Source organism: Perna viridis, chromosome 6 (assembly GCF_037379345.1).
Source record: "Perna viridis isolate PV_CMFRI_1.1 ecotype Kerala chromosome 6, ASM3737934v1, whole genome shotgun sequence".
Taxonomy (NCBI): domain Eukaryota; kingdom Metazoa; phylum Mollusca; class Bivalvia; order Mytilida; family Mytilidae; genus Perna; species Perna viridis.
Window position 1 is genome coordinate 49,227,577 of NC_142450.1, and position 17,179 is coordinate 49,244,755.

The following is a 17,179-nucleotide window of genomic DNA, read 5'->3' on the forward strand; positions in this document are numbered from 1 at the left end:
TGAAACATCAAAACGGTCATTGAGTCCATGATGTCGAATGTAAAGTTTTAGAAGAAATGACTTTTAATTTTGTCTTGTGGCAATTTTTAACTCTTGAAAGTCATTTTGATAAACTCCCACTTTTTTCAAGTAAACCAATTTTAAAAAAAAAATGTGTGCGAATTTTCTTTTTTTGAAGTGATCGATTAACATATATTCTAAAAATACCTCTTATTCTTGTTTTTTTTGTTGTTTATATGCAGAGGTTGTGGAGATAGGATGTTATTCAGAATAATCAAGTTTAAATATATTAAACTTAACTTTAATTACAAAAATGTAAAATGTATAAAATACACACTATAAAATACATTTACAATAAATAAATCAAAGAAAAAAAAATAATCTCATGGGCGTCTACAACCATCTGTACAGTATTCTCTGGATGGACATTTGTTGAGTTTGCATTGTTGAACACAATATCGGTCAGCAAAGGGGTAACGTCTTTTAAACAGAGGGGTGGCTTGACATTGTGACTGTACTTGTATAGGAAGAAAACCTGCGACATGACTTTTTATATTGCTACCTGATGGAAGATTACCAACGGCAAAGCTATTATGATTACTAAAGTATGAAAGTCCATTAGATCCACCAGATATAGATATATCAGCACAACCGTAAAATTGTTCCTGAGGACCACATCCTACACAGCAGTTATGGTTGTTGTCACAGTTGTATGAATTACCTAATATACAGTATCAAATAAAACAAAATAAAATAAAAAATTAAGACACTTTTTCGTATTTATGCAGTGATTGAAACGATATAAACATCAGTACCCAAATATCTAATGTGAGTGACCACATGGAATATAAAGCAATTATTCCCATATCGTAAAAAATGGTGGCAAAGACATTTTAGTTAACCTTGTTTGTAATATCGAACCATTCTGAATTTAATCACTTATGTCTGTAATTTTGATAAGCAAGAAACTTGATTTGAATGTTTTTTGACATGAGCTTAAATTATGATGTGCTTTTCTATGATAAATTCTTTAAACTTTCATCAGAAATTTAGACAGATACAACCAACTTAATTCAGTGATACATTTATCTAAAATTCTAATAATGAAATTAGTATAATGTAATTATTACCTGTATTCCATTTCCACTGTAAAACACATTGTGAACATGTTAGTCCACGTGGTAGTGCAAGATCAACAGTATATGTTCCGATCGCTCCAGGTTCATAGAACTTAGTTTGGCCATTGGGTTGCTTAAGAAGGTATCTGTCTAGACAAGCTTGTGTGGCGCGTTGGCGAGGGTTATTGACAGGACAAAGCCGGAACTCAAAATAACCTTTATGTGTTGCTGTTACTTGTACTTTCACTTGGATCCTCTGTCCCGAGATATACCGACCAGTAATTGTACCAGTGGCATATTTTCCTCCAGCTTCATTTTCTCTCGCCTCGTTCCATGGATCGCCACAAACTCCACATTTACCTCCGTTCACTGTCCATTGTTTCTATTAAAAGGGAAGCAATTTTTGTGTTTTTCATTTTAAAATCGTAATACCATTTTATTAAGAAATGAAACCGAAAAAAAAATTATAATGGCATTTATTTGCAAACGAGAGGCTCCTATGAGCCTGAATCGCTCATCTGGTTGAATTTTGCATTTCAAGGGAAATAAATTTAACAAGAAGTTGTCCAACTACATCGACTCAAGAAGACTTTGGTAGGACTTATTATAAAGATCATTTCAGCAATTGAACGTTTCTTTCTATCTACAATAGTTTTCAAGATATTGGCTGAAAACTGAAAAAAAAAAAAAAACGTAATTTTTCCCTTTTCAAGGGCAATAACTCTTACAAGGAGTCATCTGAGAACTTTTATCACTGAAGACTTTTGTAGTCCTAATAATAGGGATCATTCCGACAAATGGGAACAAATTGTGCTTCTCTGCTTGCTGGCCTGTTCCTTCACTCTTATGAATCTGACTTCATAGCTGATCTGATCCGAAAGACAGATTATCGTTTAGCTAGATTCTTTAATCTCAGTTTCCGCTATATAGATGACGTATTATTTTTAATCAATCCTACTTTTGGGCATTTGATACATCGCATCTACCCCAAGAACTTGAGATAAAGGATATTACAGACACTGTGAGGTCAGCCTCATATCTTGACCTACACTTAGAAATCGATGGTAAAGGAAAACTATTGACAAAACGTGATGAATTTTCATTCAAAATTGCCAACTTTCCTTTCATCTGTGGCAACATCTCTTCAGCACCTGCATATGGAGTGTTCATATCACATATCATACATTGTGCCATAGCTTGTCGAGCGGAAACTGAGATTGAAGGATCTAGCCAAACGATAACGAAAATCATACATACAAAGTAACAAAAGTAAATGAACAACTCGGACTCCACTAAAAAGTGGGAGTGATGACAATAGCTCACCTGGCCGAAGGCCAGATTAGCTAAAAAGTAGTTTTTAAACACAGATTAGTATTGGTACATCTAGCCTTAAACAACCAGAAATTCAGATGTAAATATCTGACAATTTAAAACTGAATAATATAAAGAAAATAAAATTAAATTTAGCTGATATAAATGAAACAGCTGAATATATCAAAGTTCAGAACACTTTAATGTATTATCAAGTTCATGGAGGATATAAAAAATCCCTTACTTATGAATAAATCAGATTAAACTTACGTAAAAACCTCCACAAAAAAGTTGATTATCGTTATAGTTTTTTGGTGTGCTATAACCGTATCTCCACATAGAAGACCTTCCGGGAGGGGATGTAAGTCTGCCATGTCCAAATACACATTTAATTATCTCAGTCAATATTATAGTACATATAACAGAGTTTTTCATTCTGAAACATAATACAATGTATAATAAAAAATCTTTATTGTTTATTGCCCATCAAAGCTCACAAAACCGTTCTACTTCGAGAATTTGTAAAAATTACTAATCAAATAAAATGATTGAGAAATCACTAAATCAAACAAATTTAGTTTCAATATCTTGTAAAAAGTAGTGTAACTTTCCTACGGAAAAATGGATAAATTGAAAAAATTCAAAAGAAAAAAAATATTACAAAATCAAACATGACTTACATTTTGTTGTGCGTTCAAAAGTCAACGTATAATATCTTCGGCTTGTTTATAAACAAAGCCATGTGAATGTCCATATTTATACTAACTGTGATCGGAAATCCTCAATGTATAGGAAATGATAAAAGAGTTTACATAGAGATATACATAGTTTGTGAATGTGGCAACATACGCATGTACTATTATACCCGAATGAACTATTAACAAAGCAAGTTTAATCAAACAAATATGGTTAATGGAACACGTCAGTATAATCTTTTATCATATGACATCATATTTTGAAGGTCATACGTAAGTTCATACGTATAGGTGTATAATTCTTTAATATAGCTCAGACGCAAGTAAGGACGAAATAAAAAGGGGGATTTGCTTACAAATGTACCTATTATTTCTGTAATCTATTTGTTAATAAAACCATAGGAGGTTAAATATGACCAGTGCGATGTTTATAGCCTGTCTACTGTTTATATAAGAACTGAATATAAAAAACAAACTCATAAGCAAATGTAACTTTTTTCTATGTTTTGAAAATAATCAACGCTAACAAGGTCTTCTTTTGGTGTTTTATTGAATAGAAGGTAATAAGACACAATAAAAAGATATTAAACTAAATTCAAAAACTTAAATTTGTATAATATTGCACCTATGTATTTGGAAGATAAGATTGTTGATATATGAATTGTTTTTGGTGATGTCTTGATAAGTCAGTACATTAAAAACTTAACCGCCGACAAAAACATATGTTTTTTTTTATGTTGTCATCTTACATTGACTGTACGTGTTTGATAAGGACCCTCTTGATTTGTGTTGAGGTTCTACAGTTCTACAGTTTGGCTAAATAAACGTCAATTAATCACATGAGTCCAACTTAAACCCGGATGACTTGAGAAGTAGATGGTAAATATTTTTACACCTCATTTCTTATATACCATGTATATAAAAGTTATGTTTCATCTTCTACTTATAAAGATGCCAAGTTTAAAGCTGGCTATGCGAAATAACCAATTGTGGGCAGTTTACGATATAGGTCTAGAGGTGTGATATAGGATACACAATATAGGGTAGACGATATAGGGTTTACACAAACACCTATAATGCATATACAAAAAAAGTTATATTTTAATTTTAATAAATCCTTTTAACATGATATCGACATTAATATCATCTACATTATACGGTATCATTTTGGCAATATCAACATTAAATAAATGCATCATAGAGTAATTAGTATCCACCATTTTGTATAAACAATTGACAAAAATACGACATTACAAGTTAACTTCGGGTCAAATTTGTTGATTTTTTTTTCAAAGCAATTGAACTACTAATATATCAAGCATGTGAGACCGTCATCAGGTCATCTGTGCAGACGATATCTATATGTGACGATCATGAGGATTGTCCAAACTAAATGCCCACCATCACTTGACATATTTCAAAAGATTTCCCGTTACCACGGTATAGATGACGACCTTCCGTATACACTCATTCCACTAGGTCCGCATACTGATAGATCTGTTTAAAGGATACTGATTTTACTAAATAAAGTTCATTAGGTTTTTAGTGGAGTCCGATTTGCTCATTTGCTTTTGTTACTTTGTACGTACGATTTTAGATACTTTATGTTCTTTGTTGTGTATGTCTGTTTTCCATGTCTGGTCTTTGTCCCTGGATTACATACTTTTGATTACTGCTATAACATCGGTTCCCTTGATTACTCGTAAACATGCTGTACATCTATAAACACAACTTCTTTTAAGACATACTACATGTTGATGGTATTGCACAGGTATAGAATATTATGTGGGAAAAAATGAAAAAAGTGTTATATTGACGATGGTTCAATCCCGGGTTCTGTCACAGATTTTCCGATTGCTGCGAGGTGATTTAATTGGCAATAACAACGCCCTTTGCAAAGAAGTGAATTTTAAATCTAAGATTGATAAATTGAAATGTTCGGTGCATATGAGGCACGTATTTATCAAAATGTCCACAACATTTAGAATGAATCTATAGTGTTTATGTCTATTATCTATCATAAACGACAAAGGTCTTATCATAAGTATCTTCGTCGACAGATAACATTCGTTCATTTCAAATAGTGTATGTAGGAATGACAGTTTTTTTTTTATCATTATACGCATCAACATTGTACAGTTACAAATGTAAAATATATTCTGACAAATGTCTGATCGAGTTGACAATTTATGTCCCAGAATATGTTTCAATAAAAAATGTTAGAATTTATTAAATAAGGGTAGCAATAAAATTACCTAACACTAATCCGATTCATCGTCAAATCAAGTCCAAAATCAACTGACAAAAGAGATATTACATCACCGCAGTAGCTGTTACCGCAATGGTTCTGACGTGGTACAGGCATTTCACACGGAATGGTGGATTAAATCTAGGTTAAATAGCGCGCCAAATGTAGACCAATCCATCGTTTTTGGCATCTCCACTTTTCACACCCATAAAAAGCAGTAGGTAAAACATCAGTTTTACAAAGTCTAGATTGGTTATTTAGATCAGATAGGACTTCCTCCCATTTCTGCAGGCGCATAGTGTTTGTCCGATTGATTTCAATGTGGTACTATGGATTCAGAAATAAGTATAACTATTACTAGTAGGAATTTGTTCTTCACCAATACGCCATGGGCATTTACTTTTCTATTATCTTAAAGTAAGTGAAAACAGTAAAATACAACAGCTGTCAGCTGGTACAGCTCAGTTAATATTAAAGTATAGATCCGATGGTGATGTATATATAAGTACTCAATTAATCTCGTCAGTCCTTATTTGGCGAGTCGAACGCACCCAAGATGTCAGACGTGTTTTGTTACAGTGTTCTTAATCTTTGTGGAATTAGTTAGTTTATCAGTTTTGAAATGGATTTTCCAGCCAAAATATAAAGTGATAAGATGGACATAATTACACAAGTAGTAAGTTTCAGTTGACAAAATACGTATTTATATACAATTGACATTATCGTGATAGCGTCTGCCGTTTTTGATTTGAGGGTCTTGAGGAAAATGTATTGATTAATTCAATGTTGAGACCTTAATTTATGTGAAAATGGATTGTCTACCGAAAACATCAACTTGTTGAATATTGTAAATTAACTGAAAATTATAAATATACTGATTTTAGTTGGACATATACTGAGCAAAATGGAAGAATGAAAATATCTTTATTGTGGACAAATGGTGATAATATTAACGAAACGGAAATCTGATGCATCTAGGAAACGTGACCGGAAACGACTGAAGCAATTTGTAGTTAAGAAAAATTCAGAAAATAAAACATCTGAAAGCGAAGATGAGTCGTTTATTTAAAGTGATACAGAAAGGGATTAGTTTAGTTTAAACATATTTTATTGGACATAAGTTATACCAACTTACAAAGGTCCTTTCCACATAATTAATTACAAATATTTTGTGAACATACGTCAGCAACAAAACATACTATACAATGTAAACAACTTGTTGTGATAAAACTGAATCAAGAACAGTATATATATTATCATATATGATGAACTTGTCTTTTCAATATATTTGGCAATAGTTATCTGAACTAAAAAAAAGAGTATAAAAGAGAGGAAATTTGGGAAATATTAACAGGATGAAGTTAAAAATATCTTTGTTTAAATCATCATATAAGGTTTCATTTCCAAAAGGCAAAGTTTCAATTGTTAATTCTGTTAAAAAGGCAGTATTATTTTTCTCAAAATATAATGGGCATTCCAAACGGTAATGTATGGCATCTTCAACCACCCAGCCGCAGACACAACCCGAATCATTCACAAAATTAACACGAAATAGATCTGCATTCAGGGCACTACACCTATGTCTAAGTTTCGAGTGTAGAATAATAATAGATTACGTATATTTGATTCCAAATTGTTCCAAAGTCTAATCGCGGACGGGAAAATGAGTTGGAAAATAACTGTAATCTTGTAAATTGTTGCCGATAGTCAGACCCAGTTCGCAAGTTTATTTGCCTTACGTCTCGTTGATACGGTGATAAACAGTCATTAAGATAAGATAGACAATCTTGATGGTGAATTTTATAAAACTAAGTTTCCTTCTTTTCCTTCTAGATTGAAGGGTTTCCCAACCAGTTTCAAAACATAAGCATTCTATATTTGCATATTTTGGAAGACCAGTGACAATTCTTGCAGCTTCATGTTGCACTCGTTCAATTTTGTTCATATCATCTTGTGTACAACCATCCCAAAGTTCACATGCATATTCCAACATGGGTACATTATAGGGAAAGTAAATGTTCTGTCTACTTAGAATAAATTTAAATTTCCGTAGCATGGAAAGTTGATTGGAAGCGCTTTTTACTATATTTTGAATATGACAAGTCCATTTACAATTTGAATGGAATGTAACACCTAAGTGTTTATTTTTAACGCAATCAATCAACTGATCATTGAATCTAATACTTGGTCTATCCGGTTGCCGATTTGTAGAAAAGAACAAATATTCTGTTTTTTTACTAGCCAGTTTTTTGACCAGTTATTTATCTTTTCTAAATCCGAGCTAATGTTTTCTTCAATTTGATTTATATTTCTGGAGGCATATGACAGTGATGTATCATCAGCAAATAACCTGGATAGATTTGTGGTATTGTCAGCAATGTCATTTATATACAATAAGAAAAAAGTGGTCCTTGCACTGACCCTTGAGCCACACCTCCTTTAATAGTACATATATCTGATAGACAATTTCCTATTAATACCTTTTGGTTTCTGTTTGCTATATAATTTTCAATCCATTTTAATAAATTTCCAGATATACCATATGCCTTTATCTTTTGAATTAAGCCTTTGTGCCAAACGCGGTCAAACGCTTTCGATAAATCACCAACCCCCCCCCCCCCAAAAAAAAAACAACAAAAAACAAAACAAAAAAAAAAAACAGTGCACATAATTTGTTTCTTTTCAAGAGCTAGACTAATATTATGATAAATTTCAATTGATGAACTGTAGTGTCCATGCATAAATCCAGATTGGAACCGGTAACTTAAGAAATTATCTACAAGAAAGTCACACATATATTTGTAAATAACACGTTCGAAGACTTTACCAACACAACTTGATAATGAAATTGGTCTATAATTAGTTGGATCTGATTTTGACCCTTTTTGAAAAGAGCTAGTACATTAGCAGATTTCCAGGTAGACGGATATTTACCATCCCTTAGTGATTTGTTGAATATAATACACAGGGGATAACATACAGTTGAAGCAGTATATTTTAACATATGATGGCTAATATAATCATTGCCAGTAGCTTTGCCTACCTGTAGCGTCTCAAGATCTTGAACTTCATTTGGGTTAATTTGATCAACATCTAGATTATTTAAAGAGTTCCAAAATGGGGTGGATCATGGTATGAATGGTCTATGTTGGATATCGAACAAAAGAATTCGTTTAGCAGATTTGCCTTTTCTTTTTCATTTACTATGAATTCACCTGTATTGTTTATTAGGGGAGGAATGTTTTGGACTTTGTATTCACCTTTGATGTTTGTAATTAAACTCCAGTAGGATTTTGAATTTATTGATTTTTCTTTGTCGAGATGTTCATTAGCATTTATTGGGTATTGTTCCCTAGCATATGACATCATGTTATTGACTTTGTTTCTTTGGCGCTTGTATTTTGCTTTTAATTGTGGAGTTTTCTTTATTTTTAATTAATTGTGAAATCGATCACGAATTTTCATTTCTTTACGGATTGAAGAATTAAACCACGGTTTGTCATTAGGTCTAATTGTAACCTTTTTGCAGGGAATGAACTCCTTTCAATTTCTAAATATTTAGCGGTAAATTTAGAAGTCATATCATCAACATCCTGGGATACCATATAAAAATATAATTATAAATCCATACATCTCTTTGATATGATGTTATGAAGTTAAAGGGAATTGTCATTGATGCTGTGGTGGCATCATGATCGCTTACAATTCTATTCACTGCGATTACATCAGAAAAAGAAATTTCACACTCATCGGACACTAAAAAAGGGTCAAGTAATGCCCATTGACGCGTAGCATCGGAAATACAATTTTTCCAATTAAAAATATTCATTATTTCATTCAGAACATGGTTTCTGTCAACCAATAAACCAACATTTAAATCACCAGTGATCAGTATTCTTGGTGATGATTCGAAAGCTTTTTCCAGTGACGGATGGAAGTTATCCCAAAAAGGCAATGTTGCCCCCGGTGACCTATAAACAACACATACCAATATCTTGTATCTGGGAAATGTTAGTTCGAACCAGATTAACTCGCCATTCACGAATTGCAAATCGAGTCTTCGTTCGGCATGTAAATGATCAGCAATATAAACCATAACTCCGCCCCAAAAACAATTTCTGTCTTTGCGAAATATTTCGTGATGATAACCAGGAATTATAAGTTCACTACTAGCGATTGCTTCATCTGGATGGGTTTCTGTTATACCAACTACTGAAGCATTATGCGAAAGTATTTGGATATAATCAAGTTTATTTCGTACAATTCACGCATTCAGATGGAAAATGCTTATTTCATGTACATTTTCTGTTGGACCAGGATTCTCTTCCACATCATTACTTAACAAAATTAATTGCATGAGAAACAGGGTGTAAAAATGTCCTGATAAAATAATCCAAAAATGTTTTTATATAAAAATAAAGGTACAGTTCTTGGATATTTTCCAGCTGACAACAGGAAGAAAAAGACACCATATACTAAGTAAAGAAAACAATTCGGCATGTGAAGAAAGACTTTTCTAGAAACTGGCCTTAATCTGAGATAAAAAAAATACCTATCGCCATCCTGTAGGACACTAAATCACTACTACTACCATTATAATGATATTCAAGTTCAAAATGTCCTGAACAGGATGGCGGTACAATTCAAAATATTTAATATCATGTTCAATACCAATAACAAAATATGCGGATAACATAGGAAATGACAAGCAAGAACAAAACAATAGGTGAATATACAACACAATACACAAAACTAGGGTGAACAACAACAAAATAAATTTGTATGATTAACATGTTTAAAAAAGAAGAAATGTAGATCAGCGGAACTGGAATTTACGAATACATGTATCTGATCAATTTAAACTATTCTTCAAAGATAGATCCGCCTTCATTACTCAATATAAATTTATTTCAAAGTAATTAGGACCATTCACGTCTTTTCTCGTCTGCTCAATAAGGCGGGTAATTGACCTCAATTAATACTTATAAACCGGTAGGTTGTTTCCACTAAGACACCTTAAAAATAAGTGTATTCAAGTATAGTCGCAATAGGAATTATATCATAAAAAGTGTTTCCGAAATTGAGCAATTGGATTAAGGAAGATTTTAGCAATCAAGTTGTAAGGTTAATACTATTCACATTTTACAATTTTTAGATTGTTATTGGCCAGAGTTCAATAATAAGAACAACAACATAAACAAGGCTACCACGTGTTCTTATGTCAGTTCAGGTAACAATATTAGTCATTTTTTAGGACTTTTGGATCTATGTCTGTTAAGTTGCTTTCTGTGTTATTGCCTGATGAAAATAGCTGAAGCAAATGTGAAATGTCATAATCAGATGTTATCATTTTTGGGTTTTTTGCTGTTGATACCGAGAGCCAATACACGACCGTCGTAAAACCAACACGCCTCAATTAGGTTTTGAAAACGAAGCTTGTTTAATTCATCCATGAGTCGTTGTCGTCTAGTCGTCAGGTTTTCAGTTATGAATAACTTACCTGGGTCGTCTTTTAGTTTCCTTTCAACACTAAAGACTGCATTTCTTTGACGGTAAGAGATAAATCGTGCTACCACACTAACTTTGTTGTTACGCACTTTTCCGATGGGATGTGTTCTACCTATATCATTCAGCGTAATAGGTACCTCCAGCTTTTTATTACAGATACCCATAACAATATTGTCAGTATCTATGTCCCTTAGCTTTTGTGGGTCAGGGCAGGGTATATTATGGAATCTCAGACTAGTACGTCTACTATACTGTTCTTGTTCGTCTAGTCGCCAGTCAAGATCAGTTACTTGATGGTGTAAGTCTTTAAAGAGATATTCCATCTGAACCCACCGATGCGTTAATGGACGTGATCGACAGTGTGCCGTGTAGCGCCTCATTGATGGTAAATACCAACAAATGAAAGCAGTCAAGTGAAGAAAATAACCAATTACGAACCGAGAGTGTGAAACATATTAACGGAAATTTAAATGCCGCATGGAAAATATGTATAAGTGAACATTCGAATACACAGAATGTGTAAACTAAATCTCATGACGTTGTGAATACAGAAAATATTTCGAACAGTGAAGAGAAATCAAAATCTCGACAGACACAAGTTCTAGATAAAATTGTTATCAAAACTTCGTTCAGTGTGTGTAGCGCAACACTATTAACGTTGATCCCAATGATTAATTTAATCATGTCCTACTCTTTGAGAAAGGAAGAGGACATTCATTATTTCGGTGCAGGAACAAAGCGGTACACGTACGCTTTGCACAATATTGAAAACGATTTTGATGATGTTAGGAAAACTAAATATATGAATAGTGATATAGCTAGTGGAATTGAGAAAATGAAAATTATTGCCCGCAGGAAAATAGAGGCATGGATAAACTAGGTCTGATTTAATTTTTAAAATGTATGATAAAGTTTGAATGTATGGAAAATATTTTAGAATTTGTTTTTACATTTTTTGCATGCCAATATTTTAAAGCAGTCTGGAATGGATAGCCAGCCGGAATCTTTAATATTTGGATATGAAATTGTGTAATGTATTTCAATAACCTTTTCAGTTGTTTTTACATTTTACTTAAAATTTGAAAGAGAAAATAAAAATGTGCATGAATACAGTGCAAAAGTACAAGTGTGATATCGTTTGTGTGTACATGATTGTGAATAAAAATATTTTAAATGTATGAATATAAAAATGTTTGTAGGTATTGCGAAAATGGACAATGTGGTGACTTTGTTTTCTATGCGTGTGTAATTGACATATTTGACATATCTAATCAATATGATAATAGAATGTCTATGACAATATTAACAACAATATCTCTTTGATTTGTAAATGTTTTTCTGTTAATAAAATTTTATCAAATATAAAAAAAGAGCGTTAGACTGAAGATCTAAAGGCCCCCGGTTCAATCCCGGATTCCGGCACGGAACAATCTGGTGGCTGGCAGGATATTTTTTGCAACAGATTTTTACATCAGGTGCATAATAGTAACTCGGGCATCTAATTTGCTATACTTAAAACTGCATGTATTCAAGCGCAGAATGAATAAACCGTGCATGCACAGATGCCTGCTATATGAACCGCTGTATTATCTCTCTTCAAACAAGTCTGCCCTCAAGTTGTGACATTGACGTTTGTATATAATTCTTTTTTCCTCTTTTCTGGCGACTGACAATGGAAGAGGTACGACTTAATTTCATAATGATAATACAAGAAAAGTGGTAAAGTACGTGTAAACATTTTACTAACTAATATTCAGCTAGCCAGAAAAACAGTCCCTGGAACACAAGTTGCCGATGGCACTAGAATTGTGAAACGCAAATTTCCACAGGGAATCTCTGCATTACCATGGACAATGCCGTTTAGAGTAGGTTCTACCACTCGATATTTCCGAGTGAAACATAACAATCAAGCTAAAGTGTGTTCAGAGTGTTTTTCACCTGATCATATGCTCAAAGAATGCCCATACATTGAGTGCAATGGCTGTGGCAATAGAGGACATATATTTAAGGATTGTAAGGCTGATAAATGTGACAGATGTAAGCGTTTTCCAAAATTGTGCGTTTGTGTAAATGGGTTTTTGCGTAGAAATCCGTATACCCCGACGACGGTTGGCTGCAACGATTGTGGTTTATTCTTTTGCAATCGCAAATGTTCAGTGTGTAGACGAATTACATGTACATGCGCTTGTTATGTTTGCGAAACTGAGCCATGTAAATGGAATTTGAGAAGTAATTTGTGTTCACTTTGTAGAAGTGAACCTTGTGTTTGTTCTTGCCAGGACTGCAATAGTCATCCTTTTTCGTGTGATAGTACTAGTTCACAAGAAAAAGATGGTGAAGTTGAAAACGTTAATCCCGAGGAGTCCACTAATGATGAAGTGGATACTACTGTGGTGAAAGAAGCAGTGATTGAAGAGTCTCATTTGAGTAGTGAGGTTTTTTCAGAGTCTGGTGTTGATGACAAAGATGAACAAATGGAAGTTGATGATGATAACAGAAAGAGAAAACTGGATGTTTCATCTAGTGAAAACAATTATAGTAGTGAGGAAAGGGATGTGAAAGAGTAATCAAGGGAACCAAGGTTATAGCGGTAATCAAAAGAATGTAATCCAGGGACAAAGACCAGACATGGAAAACAGACATACACAACAAAGAACATAAAGTAACTAAAATCATACATACAAAGTAACAAAAGCCACTCGGACTCCACTAAAAACTGGGAGCATGGACCAGGTGCACCGGTAGGGTAAGCGTCCTCTGCTTTTCTAGAAACACCCACCGAGTTGCTCATAAAAAGTCAAGTCCGTGGTAGACAAACGAGGAAAGGAAAACTATGACCCGTTGAATAAATCAGTTTTCATGGTGCTGATGGATACACCATAACGATCCACGAGTTCATGATGACGACCATAAAACTTCTGTAGTGATGACTTCAATCTTGTAGCCACATACCCCTGTTCCAGAAGCCTATTTGTTAGAGTTCTAGTGCATACAAAAAGTCTATGAATAATTAAGATGAATGAGGCATCACGGCTATGTAAAAAGGATGGTAAACAGATTAAAATACAAGATGAAGATATTTCTTCTGGTGAAATAGTTTTTTAGACCAAATTGCTAATTTTGTAGATAGTGCTGAGGCACCAAGCACCTTAGTTGGTGAGGAAGAAGTCACCGTAGAAGGTGCATCTGATATTTTATATTCGGTGTGCTCTGATGAGGAATCACAGAGTACTCCTGATACTAGTGATCAATTTTCTTTGAGTAGTAAAGACTTAAAGAAAAAGAGGAAAAAAGAAAAGCAATTAGAAAGAAAATTAGAAAGAAGGGATAGAATTAAAATGACTCCCAATCTTAATTGGAAACATTGTAGAAAATGTGATGAAAAAACTGAACTTTAAGATGATGGATAAGATTATATATAAACTATGTGCTTTTGGTTTTGTAATGGTACTTATATATTCTTGTAATTGTAATGGGTTGAAATCTATACATAATTTTGAAAGACTTGTAAGTTTTATTGATGATAGAAAATTTGGTATTGTATCTTTACAAGAAATTGTTGGAGTGATGATTATATAAATGATGTTAAACACTTGTTTAATGGCGATATATATTATAGTAATGGACATAACAGTAGACAAGGTGTAGCCATACTTGTTAGCAATTATTACAAATATAGAGTAGCATTTGTTCATAAAGATATTGAAGGTAGATTTATACATGTAAAATATACTGAAAATAATATTGTGTTTAATTTAATTTCTGTATATGCACCAAACATTAACGCAGAACGTGTTAAGTTTTTTTCAGTCTGTGCAAACTTACATTGATTCTTTAGAAAATGTTATTGTTGGTGGTGATTTTAATACTACTCTTTCTAATCTTGATAGAGGCATTAAAACAAAGCATCTTGTTGATCAACCATGTAGAATATTGTGCCAAATTATAGAAAGTAGTCATTTATATGACGCATGGAGGGCTCGAAATATGTATTCAAGATTGTTTTCTTGGAAAAGAGTATCAAATGGGGAACTGCAACAAAGTAGAATAGATTATTTTTAATCAGTAGAGGGTTGTCTCCTTTTGTACAAAATGTTTACCACAATGTTACATCACTGAGTGATCATAGTTTTGTAATTATGAATTTAATTTGTAATAATGTTGAAAGAGGTCCTGGACTATGGATTTTGAACAATACTCTGTTTTTTAATGATGAATATGTTAGAAAAATTAGAGAAATGATTGTTAATGAAAAAGAAAATGAATTATATACTAGCGATATTGTAATATGGTGGGATAATTTGAAATATAAGGTAAAGAAATTTTCTCAGATATTGTCATCTAAATTAGCTATAGAAAAGAAAAGAGAGTATTATAGATTACAAAATCTTATAGATAATATATGTAATAGGGCTGCCAATGGTGAAGTTATTGATATAACAAAACTTGAGAGTACTAAATTAGAACTATCAGAGTATGAGAGTGAAAAATGGAAAGGTGCTATTCTCAGATCTAAAGCTATATGGACAGTTGAATCTGACAGGAATACTAAATACTTTTTTAAATTTTGAGAAGTATAAACAAGAAAATTGTTCAATTAAGGAGTTGTTAAATCCTGACATTAAAATTGTGTCAGATGCTAATAGTATTTTACAATTGCAATATGATTTTTATAGCAATTTATACTCTTCTGTTAATATTGATATAGATAGAATTGATGAATTTTTAGCATGTGTAGATAAAAAAAAGTTGAAGATGATGATTGTTTGTCTTGTGATGCTGATATATTTCCTGAAGAAATTCATAAGGCTATTTTAGAAATGTCAAAAAATAAAAGTCCAGGATCAGATGGACTGACAGTAGAGTTTTATTTTGTTACAGTTATTCAAAGCCATTGAACAAGAAGGTGAATTGCGTAGATCCATGAAATGTGGTGTTCTAAGTGTTTTTACAAAAACAAAGGTGACAAAAAATGTATAAAAAATTATAGGCCTATATCTCTACTGCAGGTAGATTATAAGATATTAGCAAGAGTGATGGCCAATAGATTTAAGCATATTTTACCTAAAATTATTTCTGAAGATCAAACATGTTGTATTTTAGGACGAGATACTAGTAATAATATAGCAAATGTGAGAGATATCATTGAACTTGTGGAACAAGATGAACTTGAAGTTTACATTGTTAAAATTGATCAGGAAAAAGCTTTTGATAGAGTTTGATTTATTAAAAGTTTTAAGGAAATTTGGTTTTGGTGATAGGTTTGTTAAGTGGATAGAAGTATTTTATAAAAGAATAAGTAGTTCTGTAAAATGTAATGGATTTCTATCAAAATATTTTTATGTGAAAAATGGAATACGACAAGGATGTCCAATTAGTGCTCTGTTGTATGTACTTGCTGCTGAACCTTTACATAGTAGAATTGTACAAAATAATGATATTCAAGGTATAAGTATTCCAAATAGTGATAAATCTGGATTAATATATCAACATGCTGATGATACTACTTTGCCTGTTTGTAATAAAAAATCTTTATGTGCAACTTTTGATGAATTTCAATTGTATGGTAGAGTAAGTGGTGCAAAAATTAATAGACAGAAATCAGAAATTTTATGTATTGGTAGTGGTTTGCTATCTGATGTTGATAAAACTGAGTACGGTTTAAAAATTTGTGAAAATATAATTCAGTTTTTAGGTGTTTTTATTGGTAATGATAAGAAGCTTTGTGAAGAAATGAATTGGAAATCAAAAATTGACAAATTGAAGCGTTTATTTTACATGTGGCCACAATACCAGGTAGAGTTACTGTTGTAAATTCATTAATGATGTCACAATTTTGGTATACTTTGTTTGTGATACCTTTACCTGATTGGGTTAACAAAGAGGTGACGAGATTATGTGTCAATTGTATCTGGAGTCAAAAGACACATTTTGTAAAATATAAGAGTATTATTGACTCGAAAGATAATGGTGGTTTACCATTATCTGATATGAATTGTAAAATGTTTGCTTTTAGATTAAAGTTTTTAGGTAGGTTAATAGATGAACATTATGATGTGTTGTGGAAACATACTTTTAGATATTTTGCTTCCAAGATATATGATATGGGAACAGAGATGAATATATTGTATATGAAAGTACCTAATTGTGAGTCGCGTGATATTCCTGTTGTGTATCAAGAAATGTTTCAAGCTATGTATTTTTTAAAAGATAAGATACATTTTGATTTAAGTATTGAAAACATTTATGACCAGCCTCTTTTTAGTAATCCTAGAATACTTAGTGATAACAAAACAATG

General features: G+C 32.5%; 1 protein-coding gene across 1 annotated transcript; it reads right to left on the reverse strand.

The window, feature by feature from the left end:
* Positions 1-285: 285 nt before the first annotated feature.
* On the reverse strand, positions 286-3,285 carry LOC148615414 (uncharacterized). The gene is made up of 4 exons (XM_088590327.1): positions 3,110-3,285; positions 2,700-2,865; positions 1,131-1,500; positions 286-721 (listed from the first exon to the last, which is right to left on the reverse strand). The coding sequence occupies exons 2-4, from the start codon at positions 2,862-2,864 to the stop codon at positions 384-386; spliced, it is 873 nt and encodes a 290-aa protein (XP_088446453.1). The 5' UTR covers position 2,865; positions 3,110-3,285; the 3' UTR covers positions 286-383.
* Positions 3,286-17,179: the final 13,894 nt, after the last annotated feature.

Bases quoted from the DNA above. Each gene is read 5' to 3' on its own strand.
- LOC148615414 (XM_088590327.1), bottom strand. From the start codon at position 2,864: ATGAAAAACTCTGTTATATGTACTATAATATTGACTGAGATAATTAAA. The intron at 1,501-2,699 runs GTAAGTTTAATC...CCCTTTTAATAG, and splicing joins TTTTTTGTGGAGGTTTTTAC to AAACAATGGACAGTGAACGG. The intron at 722-1,130 runs GTAATAATTACA...ACTGTATATTAG, and splicing joins ACAGTGGAAATGGAATACAG to GTAATTCATACAACTGTGAC.